At 40.6% G+C, this 26,021-nt stretch overlaps 1 protein-coding gene across 7 annotated transcripts in view; it reads left to right on the top strand.

Moving 5' to 3' along the window:
• The window catches only part of si:ch211-200p22.4 (phosphatidylinositol-binding clathrin assembly protein), a 129,843-nt gene that overhangs the window by 59,062 nt on the left and 44,760 nt on the right, over window positions 1-26,021 (top strand). For all 7 annotated transcript variants that reach the window (XM_015946343.3, XM_015946341.3, XM_015946344.3 and 4 more), the window contains exons 3-7: window positions 14,880-14,955; window positions 15,658-15,760; window positions 22,918-23,011; window positions 23,500-23,611; window positions 25,884-25,990. In XM_015946343.3, the coding sequence (XP_015801829.1) occupies window positions 14,880-14,955; window positions 15,658-15,760; window positions 22,918-23,011; window positions 23,500-23,611; window positions 25,884-25,990 (492 nt within the window). The remainder of the gene's footprint in view (window positions 1-14,879; window positions 14,956-15,657; window positions 15,761-22,917; window positions 23,012-23,499; window positions 23,612-25,883; window positions 25,991-26,021) is intronic.

The raw sequence follows: 26,021 nt of genomic DNA, 5'->3' as shown, positions 1-26,021 counted from the left end.
TTATTCAGATGTATCCTATGGAAGGCAATAACCATTTCTATTTCTCTTGCTAGAAATCAATAATTACTTAGGTCAAGGCGGTCTAACAAGTTCAGCTGTCCTTGTTCTAGATCTACTTTCCCAGCTAGCTCTAAAAAACAGATTCGTACAGTTTCTTACTTTTCGTGTCTACTGCTTATCCACAGTTTATCCTCCTGTGGCAGTCAGGGGCGAATGCTGCCAGGGAAGTAGTAATGGTGCTCAGTTTCTTTCTAATGTACCAAAAGTTCAAAACTAATAACGCTTTTTAAACGTATTTTCTCCCATTAAACCAGTCTTCTTACCCTTTTACAGCATTCTGCAAATGTTGCACAATTTCCCAGAAGACACTGCATGAGAGAAGAATTACTCTACACTTTTGTCCTCAAGTGCCAGCTTTAATTATTGGAGCTGTAATTAGCTCGGTGGGTGCCACCAATCTATATAATTGTGTTTAAAACATTATAAAAAAATCTGCTGTGCCACTAAATTTGATTTCTGGGTAATTGAGACGAGGAGTTGATAAAATGGTTGGTTGGATTTAAAACAAAACCCTTCTATTCAAACTGCATTTGTAGAAAAAAAAGGCCTTTCCCCAGATTCTTTCCACAAGTTGCTATGCATGGCTTGTCAGGAGAAGTTAGGCTGCCTGAATATATTAAAACCCTCAGTTGTTATTAATTTAGTTAAAAGATATTGCCATAGTAAGTTAATTAAACTGATTATGAATTCATCTCATTGTAGTTGTAGTTTTTGTACTGGGAAAAAAAAGAGCTCGTATTTTAAATTTGCTGCTTTGTGCAACAAGACAAAAATGTTATTCTTCATATGAAACAAATTTGAAATAAACTCGGAAATAAAATATGTTCTAAACATGTACATCAGGATGGTTAAAACTAGAAAAACTCATTCCCCAGTATTATGTTTGTCAACTTTATAATATTTTCTACTATTAGCTTGTTAGCTAGAACTACAATAACTAATAATGACCTCTGAGGTTTCATCTGTTGATAGTGGGTTAGTTTCTGACAGTTAATCCTGATTGTTTTTTATTAATCAGTACTTTTCCTCAACACAATGGAATAGAGGAGTTCCACAAGGCTGCTATCTCAGTCCTGTGATGTTTATTTTGATTATTTTTCCACATAATCACATGTAATCTAGTAGGACTCATTAATAATAATGAACCAGCTTTCAGATGTAAGAAATATGTCATTTAGTCTAACCCTAACCCTGACATAACCCTAACCCATCTAGGACATCAAAATCTTGCAATATCTAAATGATTTAGATATTGCAAGATTTTGATGTCGTAGATGAACCTTAACACCATGGTAAAACAAATGCTGTACCGTTATAGGAAATAGGCAATCTTTAGCAGATATAAGATGTGATTTGATTATATTTTTGACGCAGTTAACATGGGGCTAAACAGGAAATCACAAACGGCTTCAGTGTAAAGCAGGGCCTGGAGGGTTGGTATCTAGCATGTTTTGGTTTTAACCCTGCTTCAACACATCTGATTAACAGGCTTCTGCAGAGTCTGATGAGCTGCGTCACAGGTGATTCAACCTCTGAATCTAGTGTGTTGGAGCAGAGAAACCACTAAAATGTGCTGGATACCGGCCCTCGAGGCTCTGAATTGAATAGCCCTGGTGTAAAACATCCATAAATTTTTTTTATTTAAGACAAATGCAGTTTTCCAACTCCTTAGCCATACAAACATTAAATCTTTCCCAGTGACTGAAGGACTTTTTTGCTCCCTGGATCTTTTGAGGAGAGCACCTTTGTGCTTAGCATGAATATGGATTTTATTCTGGCAGTAGAGAATAACATTATGTTTGGACCAAATTAATCAACAATTGTGAGGGTAGATGTTGAGTTTGAAGAACTTGCGATATAAAATAAGTTATTTTAAAGCATACATCAATTCTCCTGTTAAGTCCAATTAAATAGACCTCAGTACAGCCACTCGGCATCACACGGTCCTGATGGGGATCGACAAGACCGCGTCACTGCCGTAACGTGCTGCACACCCACTCGAAACACATTCTGAATGCATTCTCCCCAGCTGTTGGTTTTAGAGCTTTTTCTTCAAATGTGAACAAAAACACCCCTTTTAAATGGTAAATGGCCTGTATTTGATATAGCGCCTTCTAGAGTCCTGGAACCCCCCAAGGCGCTTTACAACACAATCAGTCATTCACACATTCACACACTGGTGGGGATGAGCTACAATGTAGCCACAGCTGCCCTGGGGCGTACTGACAGAGGCGAGGCTGCCGAGCACTGGCACCACCGGTCCCTCCGACCACCACCAGCAGGCAAGGTGGGTTAAGTGTCTTGCCCAAGGACACAACGACAGCGACAGACTGAGCAGGGCTCCAACCTGCAACCTTCCGATTACTGGGCGAGCACTTAACTCCTGTGCCACCGTCGCCCCTTTTTACTCCTTTCTTAAAAAAAAGTCAAGTATGAGCTTTAAAGCAGCATCCTGGCATGTATTTATGGCAGAAAATAAATTCTTCACTGGATGGTTGAAGCAGAGTTGTTTTTATGTTTAACTGCAATGGAACTCTGCTGTGTAACTTCCAAAGGATACAGGAGGCTAAAGCTCCTTCACATGGGATCTGACATGATGCAGGGTGAAGCGTCGTCCTGTTCCCAGACCGCAGTACGCCACAAATGTTAATGAACAACCACGAAGAACATGATGCTGCAGAGATCTGTTCAGAAACTCGCATGTGTGTGTGTTTGTGGGTTTGAAACGATGACTCATGTTGCTTGGCTTCATCCCTGACCTCGACGACTCACTCATCCACCAGCAAGACACAACTGCTCCGTGGAGAGCCGTAGCCCACGCACTATTAGCCTTGTCTCCTCCTGGTATCACACACACAGGTTCTGCTGCAGCGGGGGTGCACTCCCAAATGTTTTAAATGTAGATGCATAATCTCATCATCCACAGCTCCCCTCCTTTCCACCGTTGCTGTCACACTTTGTTTGGATTGAGAGGCTAAATGGTTCATTGCGTAAGAAGAGGAGGAAGCAGAGGGGAGAAAAGCGTTGTAACCAGTTAAAAGGCAGCTTATGTACATGTGGGCATCTATTTGCATACCTGTGCCCTTGCATGTATGAATACCGTTGTGTGTGCCTCTGTGCTTTTTTATCACTGCTTGCACAAGAGCCCACTTTTCATTCATCGAAGCACCGTCACGATTCATTCTTCACGTGTGAGTCATCACACTTCAGTGGAAGTCTGTCACTGCAGGATGTTCTGGTATTCTAGAGTGTGCATTAGTGTTTAAACAGCAGGTGAAATAATTTCTCTGTGGACTCCATAACCTTCTGATTTGGACTGACGCTCTCCTACCTGGAACATCTCCAGCTCCTATTTTTCACTCTTCCAACAAAAAAAAATCCTGACAGCTTTCTTGCAGCTGTCATATTTTGAAGTGAGACAAAAGACTTATTGGAACGTGTGCACGCTTTGAAAGGCGAGAGATGTTTTCACTACCAGGATCAATAATTCCCGTGCTGCTAGTTCATTGACTCTTTGTACTTGCTACCAGGTCCAAAGAGAGCGGAGCGGTTACTGTTTCAACCACCCTGATATCATCTAATTTGACGTCAATGGGCAGCTCTTGTGTTTGCCAATATGTCAGGAGTGTCCTTGCTTTTACTGCCGGCTGGTGAAAGGTACGCAGTAAGATGAAACTTTTGTGTACGTTATTTTTTTGTTAGCTCAGTATCTGATGGAGCAGTGGATGTGTCTTTAAGAAACTTTTTGAAAGAGTTTCTTACAAATGGTTAACAGTTGGGTCAATTTAAGATGGCTGCCACAGTTGACTGAAAGTAGAAAACAGAAACGACTAACTGGATCAGTTTTACAGACATTGGCCTAAAACGTCATGTGGTGGTAGATGAACCATACACAGCAAGTACTTGAGTACTAAAAAATAACGTGGACATTTTTATTGTTCAAGATTGAGCTTAAAGAGATACTTGGCAGTTGTGCTCGCTTTTAGCACCCCCTAATGTCCGTCATTAATTCTCTGTGGTCAAACAGAAAATGAAACCTATCCTCTCGCTATGTGTTCGTCTTTTTCACACCGTAGTCTAACAGCTGAAGCGTCTCCCAGCCTTCATTAGTGTCTAATTGACTGTGTTGGTGATCTAAAACGTGGAGGAAATGTGCTGGAACCTGACTGCTGTGCCAGGTAGGTCAGCTCCATGCGTTGGTCCAGACCGGTAACGGACCGGACCGGACCGGACCGGACCGGCACTCTGAAGTAGAAAATGCTGTATTCTGGCCACAGAGGGCGGTGGGGGTCTGAGTGACATTTCTTTAACCCTGTAAAAAGTCATTTTAGCACATACTGGCTCAAGCAAATGGTTTAAAAATATGAAAACGTTGCATAGCATCCCCTTAATATTGTACTCACTTTGGTATGATAATAGGTGATGCTATAGAGGTCTGCATGTAACAATTTTTACAATATTGCCCTTGCTGACTTTTTTTTTATCATTATCATACTCTTCTGTTGTCAGTTTCTTTGACTCCCACACACTCCCACAGCCTTCGTGTTAAACCATGCTTCCACTAGCCTGGAAAACCATCCTGTATACTGAAATATAAAGTCTGGCCACGACACATAGACAGAAGCTAGTCGTGGGGTAGAATCTATGGTTGTCTTTGAAACTGTCTTTGCATGCAACTGGACATTGCTAAGACCAATCAAAAACAACAACCAATGCATTTTACTCACCGCAATGGAAATCAGTAAACGAGGCAGTTCGCTATACGCCGTCATAGAAGAAGCAAATGCATCCTTTTGCAAAATAAAGAATTTGAGTACCTCTGGCGCTCATGTCTTAATGAAAGTACAAATCGTCCAAATTTGATGCCAAAGCCGTTTCAAATGAGCGCCAGCATGTTTGCAGTTTTTATCCATCACAGTTATTGTGCTAAGCCTGCCCAGTGCCTCTCCACATACATAATGCTGTGATTAGCTAGACATGGTCCAATGGTAGACCTGCTGGGGCTACAATGGTGTGTGGCTAGACCGACCAGCAGAGCAAAATCATTTGCTACTGCTATGGTTAGTCTAGATTTCTAAGCCATGCCCCATCCGCAGATGCAATAATTAACTAAACAAGGAACATATTTTACTATAAAATACACTTCTGTATACATAATGTTTAATTTCAGAAGAAGAAACCTTTCCATATGTAGGGGTTTCCATATTTTTTGTTTTGTACCGTCCAGTTAAAATTTTATTACAAATGTTTTTTAACCTTTATTTAACCAGGCAAGAACAGATTAGGAACACATTCTTATTTACAACTGTGGAGTGACCAAAGGCCGTGCCCTTTAAGGAGAAAGGAAAAGGTGGCTGAAATCGATAAAAGCCTTAAGTTAAATGTTAAAATTTTAAAAACACTCCAACACAAAACAATCACAACATGTACAAATACAGAACAGTAAAAATAAAGCGGTCACATGTTGTTGGTAGTCAATTTTAATGACAGACACATACATCTTAGAAAATATCCCTTTGTAGAACATGTCTAGTTTTAGTTTTCTGTAAATTTTATTTTTTTATTTTGCACATTAGTTCACTGTATTATGTTTTATGTGTCAAAGGAGGGTAGGATTTAATAAGCATCAGCTTCCTCCTCCTTTTCGAACAGAATATGATAATTTAATTTTGTGTGATTATCAGTGTGATTTTATTTTTAAAGTCTACAATGACTTCGTTATTTTTATTATGGTTATCATTGTTATAATTATTATTATTATGTTTAAAATAAAGATTTCATTCATTCATTCATAAATCATTCCAGCCGCTGGCAGCAGCAGACTTAAAGGATGACTTCAGTTTTACTCTTTAACCTACAGGTGATCTTGGGACTCTCAGTCTATTTTTAGCCACCTGCTGCTATCCTAGGCCTTTTAATTAATGAATTACTTAGTTGGAGACTTGTGAAATTCAAATAGCTTGTTTAAGTCTTGGAAGTAGTTTTTTAAACAGGTGGGGACTTTTCCTGTTTTGATAAGAATAATTTCTACTCATTTGCTAACTCTACATGTGACCTTACCTTCAGTCCCTGTGCTGCCCATGTTATGTTTGACCAATGCAATACATCTTTTAATCAAACTCCAGGCTTTTCCCTGAACTAAAAGCAGTATTTTAGTCATCACTCTTATTTTCCCTTTCGTGGTTGTCTTGAATCAATAAGAGTCTTTCTTTCCTCATGTGTCACATTATTGAATATGTCATGTTTCAGCTCTGTTAGCTCACCGTATTTGCTCAGCTTTGCCTGCTATTTGGTACCCCTGACAAGAGTGTTCCTGGGACGTTCTTGTTTTCCTGAATGATCGGAGCAGTCATGGTAGAAACATTTAAGTACCACAGAACTGGACCAGCTAGCAGAGCTAGAGCATACTTCACCAACCAGCAGCTCCTGTAAACAAAGGAGACGAGTTGTCCTCCTTATCTCGGTTCACCATCACCTCAGAGTCCTTGTATCCACAACACAGACGAATAGAAAATATGCTTGTGCCTGGCAAGGGTAGTCTGCTGTGGAGCAAGTGAGAAGTAATCTGATCCTATCAAACATGGAGAAACCAAAACGTATATTGCTAGCTAATAGGGTCAATCCCTTCAGGTTAATGTCAAGATAACTGTAGGAGAAGCAGAAGCGGCAGTAGCTCATAGCTTTGTACAGATTAGCACAGCAGGCACAACTGGTTTTACTGACTGTGTTAAATTGTGTTATTGTGTGTGCCATTTTTCCAGGATTGGGTTAACTTTTGTAGACAAGATGATCTTAGCTGCGTTTAAATGCCTGGGAACATACCAACAATTTGATGCTAACTCGACATGGAAGCTTTGGAGCATCTGATGAGACAAAAGCTAGTCTTTCATTAAAACTCAACTTGTGTGCAGAAAGTAAGAAGTGGGGCGGGTTATCTGATTTATTTCATTCATCAGGTTGGTGTTTGATAATTGTTGTTCTTACACTGGGGGACCACTTTGATTGGAAATGTACATTTGGCCACATACTTAGTGTAACTCTGACACAGTGTATACACAGAAGCTATTTAAGCCAGCGTCTCATTGGTCTGTGACCCTTGGTGATAGTTGGTGATCATTCTCATAATCTTAACCCCTTAATCCATCACAGGAACACACAGTCACCCACACTACCACACCAATGTGGCTCTTCCCCACTAGTGCCTACCTGGCACAGTTCGACTCAACTGGGTGTGAGTCCAAGGCTTTTCCACTATAAACAAGTATTTATAAAACCAACTTTGACATGATTTCAAGCTTTCCAAGCCAGGCTCAAAACACAGCATCAGTAGATTCAGACACTGCTTGGCCAGGGGACTGGAGTCACCCACACTCCCTGAAATGGAACACTGGTAACAATTTAGGGTCTCTGATTGCCCGAGCATCCATGTTTTTGGTCTGTGGGAGGAAGCCTACACCTGGAGGAAAAAAAAAACCCTGTATGTTTGGGAAAACATGCCAGGATTTGGACCTGCAACCTTTTTGCTGCAAGGCAACAGTGCTATCAACTGTGCACCAAGCAGCCCATGGTGTACGCAAACTGTAAAATTTCAAATTTCATTTGCACACTCTGTTAATTAGCCTCCTACCCCTAAAGTTGTTTCACAGCTCTCAGACTTTTTAAATCATGGAAGCTTAACTGAGGACTTAAAAATTCCAGTTGCGCTCAACAACTGTTTTTGGACCAGTTCAAAACTCCAACATCGCTACAGTGACTGCATTGGTAAAATGAAACCCCTCATAGTGTTTTGAGACATGATGGACACTCCCCGGTGAATGCTGTTTGCACTCTGTCACCATTGGTCTCATCCCAGTGAGTCACTGGTTTGCTTTTATGTGTTTTTAATGACATGGTGACTCTCATCCCAGTGCTTTCCCATGAGAACCGCACTCCAATCTAAAGCAGCGATGTGCTTTCTTCACGTTGGGCTGCTTTAGTTTGGATTTCCAAATCAAACATGTCTGTCTTTGATGATGCTCTTCCATACCTGCCGTAACTCCACTTCTCCACTTCATATTCTCAAGAAAAGAATCAAACTGCTACTCTGTACAGAGTATTGGATGGGCTTGAGCGTCATTCCTGGCATGTCCAATCATAACGGCGCAAAAATGAAAAACTTTCATTACTAATTTTATTTCTTCCTTAAAAGTTTTGGGAGAATCTTTTGTGAAAAAAGGGTTCCAGTCACGCTTTGGCTTCTTCTGGACTCGACCTCTGGCTGCTGGTTACCATGGAAACCTCCAACTTGTGCGGTTTTGCAGAGAGAGGAGGAGAAACTGGGTGTACTGTGGTAGAGGACGGGTCAGCACCACGGTTACGGTTTGTAAAGGCAGGAGGTGGGGGCACGATCCTAACGCATCAATAATGCACCAGCTTGTTCTCCGATATGCGAACATTAATTTTTTTACAAACCGAGTCAACCTGCTTCTTCTCCTCTCCCCCTCACCCCTCTCCAGCGGGCCCCCAGGACTCGGTACATTTTGTTTTTGTCTCCCGCTTTGACTTCCTCTCTATTCTCAGACCTTCTCTTAAAATCTGAATCCCCTCAGAAGTGCGTCGTTTTCTTCTTTGCAGAATAATCTGCGGCTCAGCGGGTTTCTGAGTCCCCCCCTGTGCTTCCCCTCCACATCTCTGTGCCCCTTTTATAGATTTTCTCCTTTTGAACTACATCCATGCGTTTTGTGTGGCTTCTCTCTGCCTCCGCCTTTGTGCGCCACCGAGGGAGAGGCGCAGAGTCTTGCTGGAGTTTTGATGAGGAAGAGAATTGTCAGCACACCAGAAGGAGCAAAAAAGAAAATAAATCTTGTGAAATTTGAGCGGTTTTTTTATGTTTCGGTCTCTTCTGTTTTTTTTAATTTCATTTTTAACTGTGACCATCTCCAAGCTTCTCTGTCTTAAATTGGGTTCATTTTGACACAGACACAGCTCTAGACTCATTATTCAGACTCAAGCTTTCTCTGTTACATTCCTAGTACATTAACAGACGTGGCACCGAATCGCATTCAATTGTAAGGCTGAATTTGTCGATTCAAAGAAAACAACATTCTGATAGCCACTTAACAAGCAACAAGCGTTCAGTCAAGTAAGTGGCTCTGTGAGGCGGCTCTATTTAAAGACAGTCATCTGAGCTAAATACCATCATCACCAAGGCAACCTGCCTTCAGAAAACACAGAATTTAACAGGTATGATGTTTGTTCTCCATCACCACTTTAAAATTTAAGCACCCCGACATTTGTTTATTACCCTTCAAAGCTAAAGAAAAAGGCAAAAAGAGCTGTCTGCATTGCAGGTTTTGAGCATTAAACCAGAGACATTGATGCATTAAAATGTTATTTGAAGAGCATAAATAACTAATACTTCATGAAATTCTAAAGATGAGTCAGAGCCGAGGCAACCATCAAAGCTGGTAAACAGTTGCAGAGCGTGCATCATTACTAGATAACCAGAGGCAGGCCGTTGGCGGAGCTGAGAAAAAAGATATAAATCTGCCAACTGTTTACTCCAGCTTGCCATTTTGAGTGCGGGTTTGTTTCTTTGTTCTGAATTATCCACTAATTACAAAGTGATCTTTAGACCAAAGGTTCAATAGCAACATCCCCAGATGCAGCAGTACCACAGTTTCTCAAGCCAAGTCACAATGATTCAGTAATTACCAAAGCATAGTACCGATATGAGTATCGTAAATGCCATAATACTTTTTACTCTTAATGCTCTTCCTCCTACACCCCACATTTGCAGTAATGGTGGTTGTTGTTGCAGTTTCTTGCTTCGGTTTGCAAACCCTTTTAACTCGTATCATGTAGGCTTAGATTATTTTACGAAACGCTTTCACATCTCAGCCATTGTCATCCTTATTCACACAAAAAAGGTCTTTATTTGCTGTTTCTTTATATACTAGAGATATAAGAAAATATTAATGCACTGAAGTATCGCCATAATTAGTTTTATGATACTGAATTGATATTTAATGGTTCACATGCAGTTTTTACCACCTTCATTCTGATCACGTGATAACGCCGGATGTGTCTTGGAAGTGTCTGATTTGAGTTTTCCAATTAAAGTCAATCCAAAAAGTTACAAATATCATCTGGCCTTTAGTTAATCATTATATGCTGTTGTCTCCCCTGACTCACTGGGGGGTTTGATATATCTATGGCATCGCCAGATTCTTCTCAATACACACCCCTGATGTATATCCTCATAAATATGACACCAGTTTATAGAAAAAACTTGAGTTATCCGCAAGAAAATGGATAAAACAGAATTCTGTGGGGAATATGTCGGGCCTGTATGTGGCGCTGTAACGGTGCCACACTAACAAAGGTAAACGAGGTAACACTGAAAGGAGAGAGTGGTTGTCCACCGATTTGGAAGGTGTGCAGTTCTATCCCAGGCACAAGTCACATGTTGAAGTACCCTTGGACAACATTATTGCCCCATTATTACAAATGGCAACCAACTGCTACTCATTGATGGGTTAAATACAGAGAAATAATTTCCCCTAGGGGATCAAAGAAGAATAAAATAATATTATTAGTAGTCTGAATTTAAAGCTTCTATTTTGAGTAAACCATTAAAACACCAAGAAATCAAAAATCACAAATACCAATAAAGCCTTTTCTGCTGATTCAGTAATACAGCATACAGGGCATTAGCAAACCAACTTAAAAAGTGGCTTAACTTACAGATTAACTAAGAAAAGATAAAATATATTATCAATACTCACTTTAGATCCTCAGTAGACACCACAGACAGCAGAAATAACATGTTTGGGGCTCAAAATTCATGTTGTTGACCAGGTGGAAAAATAAAAGTCTTGGAGGCTACATCACTTCCGGGTCACTGAACTGTCACTCAAGAGAAACCACTGTCCTATGGGAGAGGACTTCTCAGAAGTCCCACCCACCCGAAAGGGTTGTGTCAGAATTGCAACCAAAAACTCAGGGATTGCAAAGGAGAAAGCCAGACATTGTAAGTGCAAATCTGGTAGTGAGAGCAAAGCTGTGAGCAGCGAGAACGAAACTAAGGAAATTGATAACAAAAACACATAGAGGCAAACAGAAAAAGGAAACATACTTTGTTACTCATTTTAAGAAGTTTATTCAGATCGTAAGTTTTACTTTTGAAACATGTTTTTTTCCTTTAGTCAATATTTTTGTTCTGTCAATTTGTTAATTTTTGTTTGACCGTCAAAGTGTTTTTCTTGATCATTTTAAGAATCAGATTCCGATGGTAAGTTTTTCTTTTGAAACAAATGTTTTTTCTCTCAATGTCTTAAAATTTGTTTGCTCTCCAAAGTGTTTTTTCTTGATCCTATTGGCACAAATTTAATCCCATACGGTTCTGCCCCACACCGCTGCAGACACCCACCAATAAACGGGATGGTGGGGATTTTCCTTCCGCTTGTGGAGTGTAGTCATTCACAACCGTCACATTTTTTCTGAACCACACTTGCTCGTGAGAATGGTACCCGCTAGCTTAGCATTAGCGATTCTGCTCGTAGTTTAACTCTTGATCTCAAACTTTGCACCGTGTCTGCTTTTTACAATGGTTTCTGTCTATGCTGGTTTCTCTATTTTCCTCCACAGCACCTAGATCACCACTTGGTGCGCCAGTAAATATGTTCAGACTGTGGAACGCACATTTAACAAATCTTCGAATCAGCAAAAAATTAATTGAGGAATATAATGAATCGAATCATTCAATGATTCGTTTCAGCCCTACATGCCTTATCTACACTGTGGAAACAAATCATGTTAGAAAAACACATGATTACTATGTTCTTGAATATTCCCATGATATCAGTGCATTTATTACAGAAAAACACACATTTGGAGCTCCTAAAATGATTTGTGTGCAGCCAAGAGGCTAAAATGATTTAATAAAATGCCATTCCACATCTAAACCAACCTATGATATATTACAGTCTAAACAGTCCTTTTTAGTTCTGATATGTAACAAAATGATATTGTAACATTAAAGTATTGATGTAGCATGCTGCTCTAATTAATACATAATTACATTTTGACCCAATTATAATCATTGGTCAGGTAATATTTACTTGTATTCAGCCTTAGTCCTTCTCTCTGAATCCATTCATACTTAGTTTTTGATTAAATTAATAATAAAAAAAAAATGCTGAACTTCGGCTCTCCTCTCAGTGATTACTCGTCTGAATTAATAATCCATCAACCTTGCGGACTGCTGTGCCAGAGACGGGCAAATATACTTAAGTTTTTTGTTTGAGCAATTTTGAATTTTACATCACTCAGTTCTCCTACAAATATTTGCAGAAGTGTTTCACCACTCTGGATTAGATTATTTCGGCCCTTCACACCCCCCCCCCCCCCCCCCCCACACACACACACACCCCAATTCATCGTCACCTCTAACAGCCACTTTAATAGTCTCCATGTTAGTTTATATATCCACACACTAGGTTTGAGTTTCTTCTGTACAGTGTGTGCATGAAGACAATCACGCAGAACGGGATTGCATTCTTTCTGCCTTTTTAAACAGTCCCAAAGGCCTTGGAACAGTCAGTACAGCTGATTCCAACATACATGCCCACAAGCATATTTGGGCTCAGAATCACTCACACACATGCACACACACACACACACACACACACTTGAATGATCCAACCAGCCAGTCAGCGCTGGTTCTCTGCCATATACGGAATTGGCAAATAGGCAAATCTCAGATCATTTTAAGTCACTTGGACACCGTCAGCTTTAACATTTAGATGGTTTTTGGAAGCCTGAGGCCTGAGTTCCAGGAAACGTGGACGTTGGCCAGGGCACACTCCACTGCACTCTGCAGTTAGAGACAGTAACAAATGTGTTCTCAAGGGATGTAGTGAAAGTTTGTGATTGATCTTCAGAGGCAGAGTTGAGGTCAATTCTCAAGTCTCTTCAGAGCAAAAAAACTACAGATAGATCTGCTCCACCCTCTCAAAGTGCTTGGACAATGTTCAGAAGTTTACCACAGTTTGATTAGTACGTGCGGTATATCGTAAAGAAACATGGTTGTGTTTACTTGAAGCCATTGCAGTTATTTTCCTATTTAAAATGAAAGGCCTAACATCCCTTGATGGAATGTGAAATTCACACCGCGTTTCATCTCGGTTTTAAACCACCATTCAAAATTGAGAAGTGATGGAATTAAAGTTGTGTTGGTCAAATTCAAAAGATTTCTTATACAAGATCACTGTTCAAGTTGAGCTTTATTTCCATGTAAATGACTAATGTTGTGATGACTATGGAGAAAAAGTTTGCTCTGAGAGAGTATAACACATCATAGGTGTAGATACACACCCTTAAATTTGCATGGCCAACCAACTTCAGCATCAGCTAAATATAAATGTTCCGTTTCAGTATTGCTAACTGTAGAACAACACTATCGCTAGCAGCCTAGGGCTTAGCAAAAACTTTACCACTCACTGTTTTTTGGGGTTATTGATTGTTAGTCGGTGTGCTTGTTATGGTTTACAGCTGAGCTCTACTTTCTGGGATCTGAGTACAGAACTAAATGATAGAATTTGAGAAGTTCTCTCTTGATTCATATAAAATACATTTCTTTGCTCAGCATGCAGTGTTTTAATCCTATACTGAATGTGTTGTGGAAACTATTTCACTTTTTTCTGTGTGGCAGCTAGATATGGCTTTCTTTGTTAATGCAAGAACCTTTGTAAGGCCTGGAGTTGGTTATAAATAAAAAAAAATCTAGCTAGTAGTTGAGTCATTTACAATTCGAGTTGATAATGGTGGTATTCAGATGCAAAGGCCTCTTTCTTTTAAACAAAACATGATCATTTGTTTTGTTCTGTCTGGAACAGCTACCAGGACCTGCTATGTTCTTGCCACAGGTCTGACAATTTCTGAATTACGAACTCCAGGCATAAAATTCTTAGATCAAGATGGTGTACTGAATAAATAAAAACCCATTTAATATTCTAACATTCAAATGTTCTCAGAGAATGAGTGAAACTCTCAAAGAATCTGCAAAACAAACTTTGAACAGCTGCCAACAGCACGAAGGTAGGCGCTACGCAGAGAGTATAGGGATGTGTAGAAATGAATCAAGATGATTCTTGGATAGATGGCAGCAAGTGATGTTGGGAAAATGAGAATTAAAATTTTTCATCTGCAGACTGACAACAAATCCATGAGCAGTGTTTAAATATAAGACCATCGGTATGCTAAGCCAGAATAGGTTTGGTCTTCACAGGCACTCAATGAAATTCACCAAAAGTCCCCAGTGAGATCATGGTGATTTGTTACTGTGGTAACCAGGTGGATCCTGCATGATCCCAGCAGGATGGCGGCATATCCAGTTGCATTACTAGTGGTGTTTTTCGTGAATTCTAAGCAGGACTGGCCTCATTGTCCTTGGTAAAATCGTAGGAAAAACCAATTTGGTGAGTTCTCAAAGCAAAGCAGCACAATGATGTTATTCATAAAGAAGGTTTTAGGAAATGGGCTGCATTCCAGTTTAGGTTGAACTCGGGGGAATTGTGATGGGGGGTCTTTTATTCCTTGAATGATCTTCAGCTTCCCAAACTGTCCTCATATTGGTTGCCTTTGTTGTTTGTCTTTCAATTAACAAAGCGCAAACCAATGTAAATTAAAAAAAAAAAGAAAAAAATAATAAAATTTAGGAAAGTTAACCAACAAGTTGACTTGACTTGAGATTTGTGGTTCATGAATGTGCAGCTGTTTTCAGTTTGATTTGATTTAGTTGGATGAACTTGTTTTTTCTTTTGTATTTCTTGTCTTAGCGTTTCATCCAGTACCTGGCTTCCAGAAACACTTTGTTTAACCTCAACAACTTCTTGGATAAGGGAGCCCTGCAAGGTAAAGCACACATGCTCCTCATCCCCACTGATGGGTTTAAAAGCCCTTTTTGTTTTCAAAGACATAGGTGGCATTAATGTAAGTAAAACTGTAACAGTAAATACAAGTACATACTGTTCAAAGTTGGTATTACAACAGCTAGAAACCATTATTAACTCATTCACTGCCATTGACGACTGAAGTCGTCATTTTAAAACCAACCATTCACTGCCAAGTCGCCATTTACATTTTTTTTACTGTGTTGGCATCGGAACGAGCCCCTGTACCGTGAGAACAAACATCTCGGCTCTAAAGCCGATCTTCATCCACGTACGTCACACGCCATGTGATCAGGAAGCAGAAAATCCATGTGTTAGGAGATCGATTTGGGCCGTTGCTGTTAAAAAGGTGAGGCGCAAACCGGAAAAGCTTCTGCCGATCACAATTCAACAACGGATTATGAAAGAATGGATAGCGCTCGAAACATGCGGATTCTTCCTGATGTAAGAGGCAAGTCTACTCTTTGTTTTCGTAGTTTTGGCGTTGACGTCGTCCTAGCGCGCAACGTTCTGTTACTCTTAAAAAACAGTAAAAACGGTGAGAAACGCTGGCAGCGAACAGCTTTACCGGCCAGGAAACGGCTGGCAGTGAATGAGATAAAGCAGTCTCATATAGGAAAATTAGCTGATTTCTCTTCTGTTTTCCTCTTTATACATCTTTCAGGTTATGATATGTCCACTTTCATCAGACGGTATAGCCGTTATCTGAATGAGAAGGCCATGTCCTACAGACTGGTGGCTGTGGATTTCACCAAGATGAAGAGAGGGTAAGGCTAGCATCACACACAGTATAGCTTTACTCAGTATTAACACATCATTATCATCAGTATAATCATTCTCAACAAACAGGGTTGGTACAGGTGCTTGAAATCCTTGAAAGTGCTTGAATTTCAATGACATGTTTTCATGATATGGAAAGAGCTTGATTTTTGTATCAAGTCCTTAAAATACTTGATATTCAAACTGCACAGTTTTGCATTTAAGATTAACCAAGATAGTTTGATGAAGAAATGAAAATTGTCATTTTTTTACGTCAAAACTAGAAAGCAACTATTTAGTTTTAATAAGCTGTGTTCATGAAACTTTGCTGCTACTCTGAGGGGGTCACCTCCTTTCTGTAACACCGGTGTGTGAACAACAGACTCCATCTAGTATAGAGACCAGGTAATGGACTGGCGGGGTTCTCTGGCTTCGCTATGAAGCATGAAACTGGTATGCTAGCGACATGTGTGAGGGCCCTGCTTTGGCACTGCGATCCAGTGGGTACTTCTGTGACAAATTTAGGAATAAAATTAAAACAGGACTAGGGCACTAGGATAAGAATCCTTTCTAGTAACCTTGTTAAGTTTCTGATAATCTACACAGAACCTAAATCCACCACACTTCTTTTTCACCAAGACCACTGGAGCAGCCCATGGACTGTGGAAGGGCTGGATAATATTATTAGCCAGCATCTGTTTCAGAAGATGGAGGGGCACCCTTCGAGGGTGCATTTTGATGGGCGCTGCGCCACCAGTATCTATTTCGTGTGCAATTAACTGCGTTCTACCTAAATCAGTATCCCCTTTACTGAACAGTGACAGATGTCTGTGAAGTAGCCGTTTTACAGCCTCCTCCTCTCCAGCAGAAAACCATTTATTTCCTACGCCAAACTGTCCTGCCAGCATATCCACTGTCCATGGTTGCACATTATTTTCAAAAAAATCATCCTGCTCTTCAACCTCCCCCACCTCAATATCGGTGGACAGGGTGCCGATCTTCGTACCACTCCTCAGCACTAGAGGGTCATTAGTGACGTTTATTACCCGTATAGGGAGCTGCCCCTGGTCGACCCTACAAACTATTCTTGCAACCAACAGGTAGCAATGCTTTGACAAAGAACTCACTGGCTCCAACTAGGGTTGTCATGGTAACCGGTGTAGCGATAAACCCCGGTAAAAAAGTTGACAATTATAATAACCGTCTTGTTTTTAAAAAAAAATTATCTCAGTGGATTACCATGGCTGCGGTGTAGGCGCGGTGACCCTTACCAGCCACCGTATCATCTGCTGAAGTTGCTGGCGGCCATGCGCCCTTTGTTGTTTACAGCCAAAACTTTCTTGAAGCTAAAGCTGAAATAATGGCCAAAGGAGGAGACGGCAGCGCTCAGAACATTTATTATCCCTCAAAGAAGACAAAGTTGGAAGTATGGGCATTTTTGGGATATCTGAAGAATGCCGAGGGACAGTTGATAGAAGACGGCTATCCTGTTAACAGCACGTGCAGGAAAAAGTGTCTGTGAAAGGCAGCAACGCTTCAAATCTCATGACACATCTGCGTGACCATCACCCACAACTCTACAGTCAACGCAAGGCAAGTTAACGTTAGCGTTTTAGCTAAAAGGCGTGATCCAAGGATTTAGGTTGAGGGAGAATGCAATGAGTCGCTATATAAAGCAGCCGCAGCGCCGCTACCTGCATGTAAACTGTGTCACAGACACCCCCAATGACACCTATGACGCTATGCATTACGGGGCTCCCAGGGGCAGATAAGAGTTGGTCTCTCTCCGAGAATAATTATCAATTTAACAATGATTACTGCCTGATGACATTTTCCCACATCTGCAAAGCGCACTGGAAGGACACAAACCGAGGACAATATTTTCCTGATACAGGGTTTATTACTCAAGTAAGGGTAAAAAAAGTATCTGATTAGAAGGCTACTTGAGTACTGAGTATCATCTGGTCTAATATTTTTAAAATGATGACATCGAACAGACAAAACATAAGAAGTTATGGGCAAATATTGGTATTTTAAAGACTAAAGGGGAAAAATGTAAACAAATAAACAACATAATTACAAAATAACACATTTTAGACAAAATTTATACACATATACTAGACTACAGAGGGGAAATACCTTTACCATGACCTGACAGGTTTTCATACCCAAATCAACCACAGCTCCATACTTTGATAGAAAATCGAAGCCTAACAATATTTCCTCGGAAGGGATGTCAGAAACCAAAAATTCCACCACCAGGACAAGAGTGTCAAACTGGCATACTGTCTGCCAACATCCTTTGATGTACATTCTGCTCCCATTGGCTGCTATGGACTTCCCATCATAGGCCTTTAGTTTCTCTTTCCCTTCTGTCACACTTCTAGGGATTACTGAGCCAGATGTCCCTGTATCCACCAAACCATAGCAGCCACATCCATCTATTTTAGCTTTAAGATATCTAGATTTATCCTTTGGCACAACCTGGGCCTTCGTAGACAGAGAAGAGTGGGCGGGCATTTGGCCCTCTGTACATGCCCCCTCTAGTTTTCCTGAACATTCGGGCAATCACGCCGTAGGTGACGATCACACCCACACGCCCAACAGCCTCCCTGTCCTCTGCGTCGGTCCCTAGTGGGCAAATTTCTATCACTGGACTTCACACTCTTGGGGTCAATGGGCAAAGCACGAGGCACCATTGGAGCCGAAAGGGCTCGCACCACACTTTGCAAAGTGTGGTGGACAAAGGAGTCTTGTCCTTGTCAGAACCTTCAAATAACCACCAGACACTGGTTCACAAATACAGAATCTTCAATAAACACGCACCAATAAAACTATCCCTCCCTGCTAAAAACACCCCCATATAAAACAAGCAACACACTTGGCTTTACAGTCCGTTGCGACCCCCTCCCGGGGTCAAAGCTCCAGCGCTGTCCAACGCCCCGGTAGCTAACGTTGTTGGCGGCGGTTGAATCCTCCGGGCTGGTGATCACCGGTTGGCAAGCATATGGGGATGCAGATCGCGGCGCCCTCTAATGTCCCGGCCCTGGCTAACTACAGGAGGCGGCTGACCTCCCCTCCTCTCACCGGAACGCCTCACCTCTCGCTGGCTGTCTTTGTCGCCGGCAGCCCTAAACAGCTGCGATCTACACCCAACCCCATCACCAGGGCTCCACGTCCACTCACGCAGTCAGACTGTTCTCCCAACCTCGAGCCTTCCCCAGTCTCTTCAGCTCCTCCTGTGTCCTCATCAGTGCAGTAATTCCTCACACCTGGCCCTCGGAGGTTAACTCCGCCCTCTTCACTCTACAGTACTGTTTAAGTTAAGTTATGCTGTTGCAGGCAGATAATGTTAGCTAAATGGTGGCTAATTAATACATGCTAATTGACCATATTAAGCAACTTAATAATGTCTTTAATTGATACCTCCCTTGATTGTTTGTTTATTTTAGAAATAAACTGCAATAAAATCATGTAATCTTCATGCAATAAATGTAGAAGAAAAATAGAACGTATAAGTTAGTCTTTTAGGTATTTTTTAGTTTATTCCTTTATTTCTAACTTCCTGTATTCATGCCATTTCATTAGTTTAGCTGCCAAAATAAATCAGTCGGCAAGAACGTTGATAAGAAACGTGTTAATATTGCAAGTGTCTTTTAAAATATTCTTGTTGCTCATATTTCAAATAGTTCAATACCAGAACTGCCATTCTCTGTTTTGCAATTTGTATCCTAAGTTACTTTATCCAATAAAAACATAGTCTTGTTAGTTTCTGACATTTCCGAAAACCGTAAATTTTCATTAAAATAATTTCATGTTTATTTGGCAAAAAACAGATAATTTCTACCTATTTAAATCCAAAGCAGTAATTTAGACTGCAAGTGAATTTCTTGCTGGTTTCCCTGGGCAAGATGAAAATTTCACAACCTTGTTCTATTTTTTAAGTCAGAGCGTCTCCAGCATTGGATCAGTCTTTCTCTTCCTTGCAATGCTGTTAATTTTGCCTTTTATAACTAAAATATAAAGGAACTGAGAAAATGGCCCAGAGGCATAAAAGAAATATGACCATAGAAATGGCGTTAGATTGATAACATGGGCCGTTATAATTCTGAAGCTGTCTACTTTAGAATAAGGGTCGCTTTTTTAACGTTAATCGGGGTACTACTAAGCATCAATAAACTATTTAAATATTTACAGTTGCTTAATCTATTATGTAATTCATTACTAAGCCAACTCCCTCCCCCACTCCACCAGCCCTTAAAGGTGGTTTTGCAGGAACACTACTCAGAGCAACTCGGACCGATGCAGCTCGGCTCCACCACTGTTTCCAAGGGCACGATTCATTATTTTCCCTCTACTTTCTTCCCTATTTTTAGTCCCTGCTTTATTGAGGTACCTGGCAATGCTGAGTCAGGCCAGCATTGTGATTCTGACCACTGATTGGCTAGGGGGCGGAGTCACTGGTTGCTCCGGAGTTTTTTGCTTTCTGTTTCACTGCCTGCAGCTATTTCAGCTGAGTTGTGTTTCTGTGGAGCAAACAAGTTACCTTACACTGTTTACTGATCCCCTCATGCTATTTTTCACAAGTGAAAATCGTACACCCACCCCCCGCGTCCTTGAGTGTACAACTCCCGAGAGCTGCGTGAGTAAAGTAGTGAAGAGACGGCGGCTCATGCCGCGGCTCCAGGAGACTGCAAAACCCGACGTTTGCAACCAGTGTGATAAATATGCTGATCTCTTGGCTGTGACCTTTTAGCTTTTCATAAGCAATTTGTCTTTTGTTTTTTTTTTTACATTTATTTCAGAGTCAGCTGGCTGCGTGTTTTAGCTGTAGTAAACTGGGAAAGCAGGGTGTTTGGTTTTACGGTGACAGACTAGGACTACATTTAGACGGGGTGAAATTAAAAGGTCATGCTAGTTGCTTCATAAGGTTTTATCCGACCATTTAAAATCATGTGATCAGGCCTGTTTTCTGATCCCATGATCAGACAGGATCATCCGTATTAATAACAGTAATAAAACGTTGCATATGATAGTGAGGTGAACCTGTCCTTGAGTTCTTATGGATGGTTTTATCTCAGAAGTGTGGTGCTTGAATTTTTCTGCGGGATAAGTGTATGATCACATTTTACAGCTGAATGTACAGATGGCATGCTCAAACTAATGTTCAACCCTGTAGGACTCTTGTGTTGGTAGGTAATTGGACATAATTCAGGAACTGAAAAGACGTCAGATTTTAGTCTGAAAAGTGAAACAAGGAAATGAGATGTACTGGGAGAGAACAAACACCGTAAATGGTACAGCAGGCGTGCAGCTTGTGGCTTATCTAAACCTGAAGGTTAAATATGCTGGAGGAGACTCTAATAAGGTGTTAACTTAATGTAACCTGAGGTTGTCAAACTGACAGTTTATTAACTAGCTGTTCAAAGTGTCTCTCTCTCAAAATATGATAAGAAAATGGCTAGTTTGTTCATTTAAATGGAGTTTTGCTTTATGTTGATCTTTGACATTTTATCTAATGAAGTAAAATAAGTTCTTTGTAATTGCTAGATGGTTTGGGTTTTGGTTCAGTCCATGCTCAGAGTGCGATGGTACTCGCTGGTAACATTAACTTAAAATTAGACATCAGGTCTCCATCTGATTGAATGAAGTCAAAATATCCTGTTTGTTCGCCACTGCCCTCTTGTATTTTTGGCACCAGTCCGTTTATTCGGGATGTGATGACATCTGTTCCCATGTCGGTGTAGATTCTCAGTCATCAAGGACAGGATTATCTTGAGTCGAGGCATGTCCTGCTGGTAGGACCTTCCCAGCTCTACCCAGGGCACGCTGTAGTGATTGTCTCTGCTGGCCAAGGAACACCCTGGAGTCTCAGAGTTGGAGCTGGCAGAGATTCGTGGGTTAGAGGAAGGTTTGGGCCTCTCTGCACCCCCCCCCCCCCCCCCCCCCAATCCAAGTCTGGATAAGCAATCAATAATGAACCGACACTCTTCCAGGATGCTTCTTTATTTCGGAAATTTGGAATTGAAGTATCAGGCTTATGCTCTAAACCTAAATCAAGTATGGCCTATTTATACTAAATAAGTAAGCATATACAGACTTAGCCTTCTGACATTTCAGTAGATTGTGAAAGAGCTTGTAGATGCTAACTGAGCAGTTCATAGTAAAATCAGCATGCTTCGCTCACCTCACTTTTCTTGATTTGTGATTGGAGCAGTCCCGATGTCTTTCCGAAACTGACCAGGATACTACACATGGCAGGAATATCTGATGGGATTAACTTTAGAACCATTATGTTAATCAGGGATGTCCAAGATTGTCACAAAGGGAGACTCAGACCAATAATCAACAAAGTTATCTTGCTGTGTGAACCAGGCTTGAGGCACCAGCACATTTTCACTTTTTCCTTCAAGGCTCATAATGAACCAACCAATCACAGCCAAGCATCCTCTGCTTGTTCAATCAGATACCAATCACAGCAGAAGCCAGCTCACATATCAACTTTTTTTGCCAACATAAGACAATCTGCTTTATCCTGTACTCCAGTGTTTCTGCTAAGACCTACCGTTCATTTATTTCTAGTGTCTAAGTTCCCAGTCTTTAAAATGAGGGGAAATTAGTTTATGAAGACGAAAGGACCACAGTGTCTTTCATTAAATGCTGTTTAGGTTTGCTGAGCGTTAATAACTTTAGCAGTCCTACGATCCTTTGTTCCACACACATAAGCTGATTTGATTCAGCCAGTGTTGAGTTTATATTTCATTGTGAAACAACTCTCAGACACTTTTACTTTCTAGAGGGGAACACTTCCAGTCTTTGCTACTGCTTTTATAAGAATCCATTTGTTCCTTTTTTTTTTTGCTTTAATGGTCTAAAAATATCCAACTGTTGGGAAGTGCCAGCGTAGAGTCTTAGAAACAACATTGTTCATTCAATAGAACCTTTCCCAGGCATTGTATTGTAAATAGTCGTGGTAATAATGTCAAAAGTACTTTTCAGGGACTGTGTTTTTGCTAGCTTTACACCTTCTGCTGTAGAACAAAAGGCATTACAACATTTTATTTTCAACAATTTCTCTCCCTTCTTTCAGTGCAAAGCTTCCCAATTTGCAACATCAGTATAATTTTCTTCCTTAAGGTCACTTCTACTTTTGTGTTCCCGTCAGAATTGACGGCGTGATGCGCACCATGAACACGGAGAAGCTGATCAAGACGCTGCCCATCATTCAGAACCAGCTTGACGCTCTGCTGGATTTCCAGGTAGGAAGATTTTATTTACTTATTTGTTTACTTGGTGCACTCTTGTGGGTGACGTGCTTGAGTCACTTTCCAATTAAAATGTAAATTGTAACGACAAGAAGTTTGTAAAGTTTGATCCCCCTGCATGTCGAGGCATGAGAAACAGAAATGGTGACAGATCCGCCGTCAAAGTGCGTGCTCAGAGGGAAGACGGGGATCGGGTGGGGATTTGCTGAAATTGGTGGGTGTATTGTGGTTTGTGCCAGAGAGCTTCAAAGACTGATAAAAATGGATGATGATGGAAGTTTCTCATTGGATTGCACAGAGAATGCGTCGCTCCAGTCTGTGGGTGTTGTTGTGCTCAGCGAGCTTTAATGACGATGGGGAAAGGTGTCATTATCCAGAGGAAAACACATCTATTTGGATGCTTGAGACACAAAATGTTCTTTTGTGAAAAGCTTTGGTATGATGTGATAACATCACTTTTACTCTCTGTCTGCTCTCTCCAGGCTAATCCCAATGAGCTGACCAATGGAGTCATCAACTCGGCCTTCATGCTGCTCTTCAAAGACTCCATAAGGCTCTTTGCTGCTTACAATGAAGGAGTCATCAACCTGTTGGGTAGCTCACCTTCCTGCGTGCCATCATGGCAGCATGACATTACTGTTACGGCCTTCTGGAGTCATTTAAGGGTTCCCAGGAAAGGGGTGTGCTGTGGAATGGGAAAACAAACAGAAATTTTACAGGCTCGGTTTTTATTAGAAAAGTACAAAATGAATTAATACTCATTAAGTCTTTATTTTTGAATAAAGGTGTAATTTAATTTAACTACTAGAACTAGGTGCAATGGTAAAAAGACTTGTTCTTTGAATCGGTGATCGCCCAACAGCCATTTTATTATTGAGAAGAAGGAGAGCTGGAGCACTCATAAGTAAAACTATTTTATTAGTGCAAATAACAAAACTAATGTTTTGACACCTTATGTGTGTGTTTGTCAGTTTCCTCTGAAAAGTTTGGCAGTTTGATTTTAAACAGGCGAGCTTAACAAGGAAATGCTTTTCTCATTGGGTTAGCTCTCCACAGTAGGAGGAGCTACTATTTAAAGCAAACTCATAAGCCATGGGCATAAAAAAACAAAAAGTGCACAAGAAAAGCAAATCTACAGAATAGTGAGGCTAGAAAGTATAAAAGATATGTCATCTGATTATTACAGTGAGACTATCCCCATGTAAAATAATCAATTCCTCTAATGAATCGAGTCTTGAGGTTAAACATTGTTGAAGCGTAACACATTAAAATTTCAAGTTATAAAATGGCTAAATGATGCAAGATAGATTCATTTCTTCATTAATTCCTGATGGTTTGATGGTGTTGGGTGTGCGGATCCAAAAGTACTCTCTCCTCAGGAGAAGGTTGATGATGTCACCTCCCCTGGAGGGAGCTGAGAGTTTTTCAATCCCCCAGAAGCGGAGGGACACTGCTGATCCATGATTTGCCTCCTGGTAGTTGCGTGCCATTGCATAATCCAGATCTTTGGTTTTGTGTTCTGAAATCCTGATCTTAAGGGGTTTTAAATTATTATTTTGTTGTCATCCCGCAGGGGCAAAACGTTAGTTTTAGTTATTTGTACCATTATAATATTTCTACTCATTTGAGTGCTCCAGCTCTCCTGCTTCTCATTCTGATGTCCTCCAGCTGTAGAGCACCAACCAGAGTGGATGACGCGCTGAGAGGCTTATCTTCTACCATTTTATAGGCTAATGTTTGATGTACAATCTAAGGTTTTTAATTTTCTAATATGTCTCTGTTATGATCAATGTTACCTTTTATTCATTATCAGTTAGCCAATTGTTTATCCATTGATTTATTTGACAGGCTAATTACAAATCAGTCACTTTGCTAATCGAACAAGTCATTGGCCAATTACAAAATAATCAAGAATTATTTGAATCAAAACTGATTACTAGCTGTTTAATAATCAACATGATCATTGTTTACTTGACTAATTAGTACTGGGGTTGAATAGTTGGCTTGCCATTAAATCTTTGGACATTTAATGCGAAACTCCTGAATGACTGGCAATGGTCTGACTGAAGGCAGGCTGATTAAACGCTGGCTGATGGTTTATTAAGAGCAGGCTGCTGATCAGTCACCCTACTGATGAGTCTTCTTGACTGAAAAGGAATCAAAAATGGTCTTAGTTATGGCCGTCCTGTTGATCACTAGTTGGTTAATCCAAAACCAACTACTAGTTGATTAACTATTTATTCCCTGGCCTATTCATTAGTTGGACAACTAATCTATTGCTTGATTAAGAATTAATTAGTTGGCTAATTACAGATTAATCCAGAAAAACATCCAACTAGACGCTAATCAATTGATTGATTAATTAGTCATCAGTTAACCAATTAGTCAATCAGCTGCCCGGTTAATTGTTAATCAGCCAACCAAGTTAGGATTCATCATTAGCTGATGAATCACTATCAGGTGACTGATTTTGACTAATCATTTTCTTAGAGCCAGGCCAATTAATCATCAATAAATCAGCCAGCAATTAATCGACCTGCCTCTAGTTTTAATGTGTCCTTGGCTGCTCGTTGGGTGGACACGGCAGACATGGCCAAGGGAAAAATGGGATTTATAAACACTTTAGAGCTAATTTAAAGCGATGCTTCAAAGGCTGTTCCATGGTGGTCAAGTTTCTGACTCAAGAACCACTGAGACCAGTTAGAAAGCAGTGTTGTAAGGCGTTAGAAACTGGCTACTGTCTCTGGACTGAAATGAAGTGAAAAGCCTGTCCTCTTGTTTGATGAGTCCAACTCACTCCCATCTTCTCTAGTAGGGTGTTCCATTTGTTTTTAACCGTCCTCTGCATTTTCTTTTGTCCTCACAGAGAAATACTTTGACATGAAGAAGAACCAGTGTAAAGACGCTCTGGACATCTACAAGAAATTTCTCTACAGGATGACCAAACTGTCAGAGTTCCTCAAAGTGGCTGAGGTAATTTTAGTAACTGCCAATGTTTTTTTCC

Source organism: Nothobranchius furzeri, chromosome 2, assembly GCF_043380555.1.
Source record: "Nothobranchius furzeri strain GRZ-AD chromosome 2, NfurGRZ-RIMD1, whole genome shotgun sequence".
NCBI lineage: Eukaryota > Metazoa > Chordata > Actinopteri > Cyprinodontiformes > Nothobranchiidae > Nothobranchius > Nothobranchius furzeri.
This window is presented reverse-complemented; position numbering and strand designations above follow the sequence as displayed.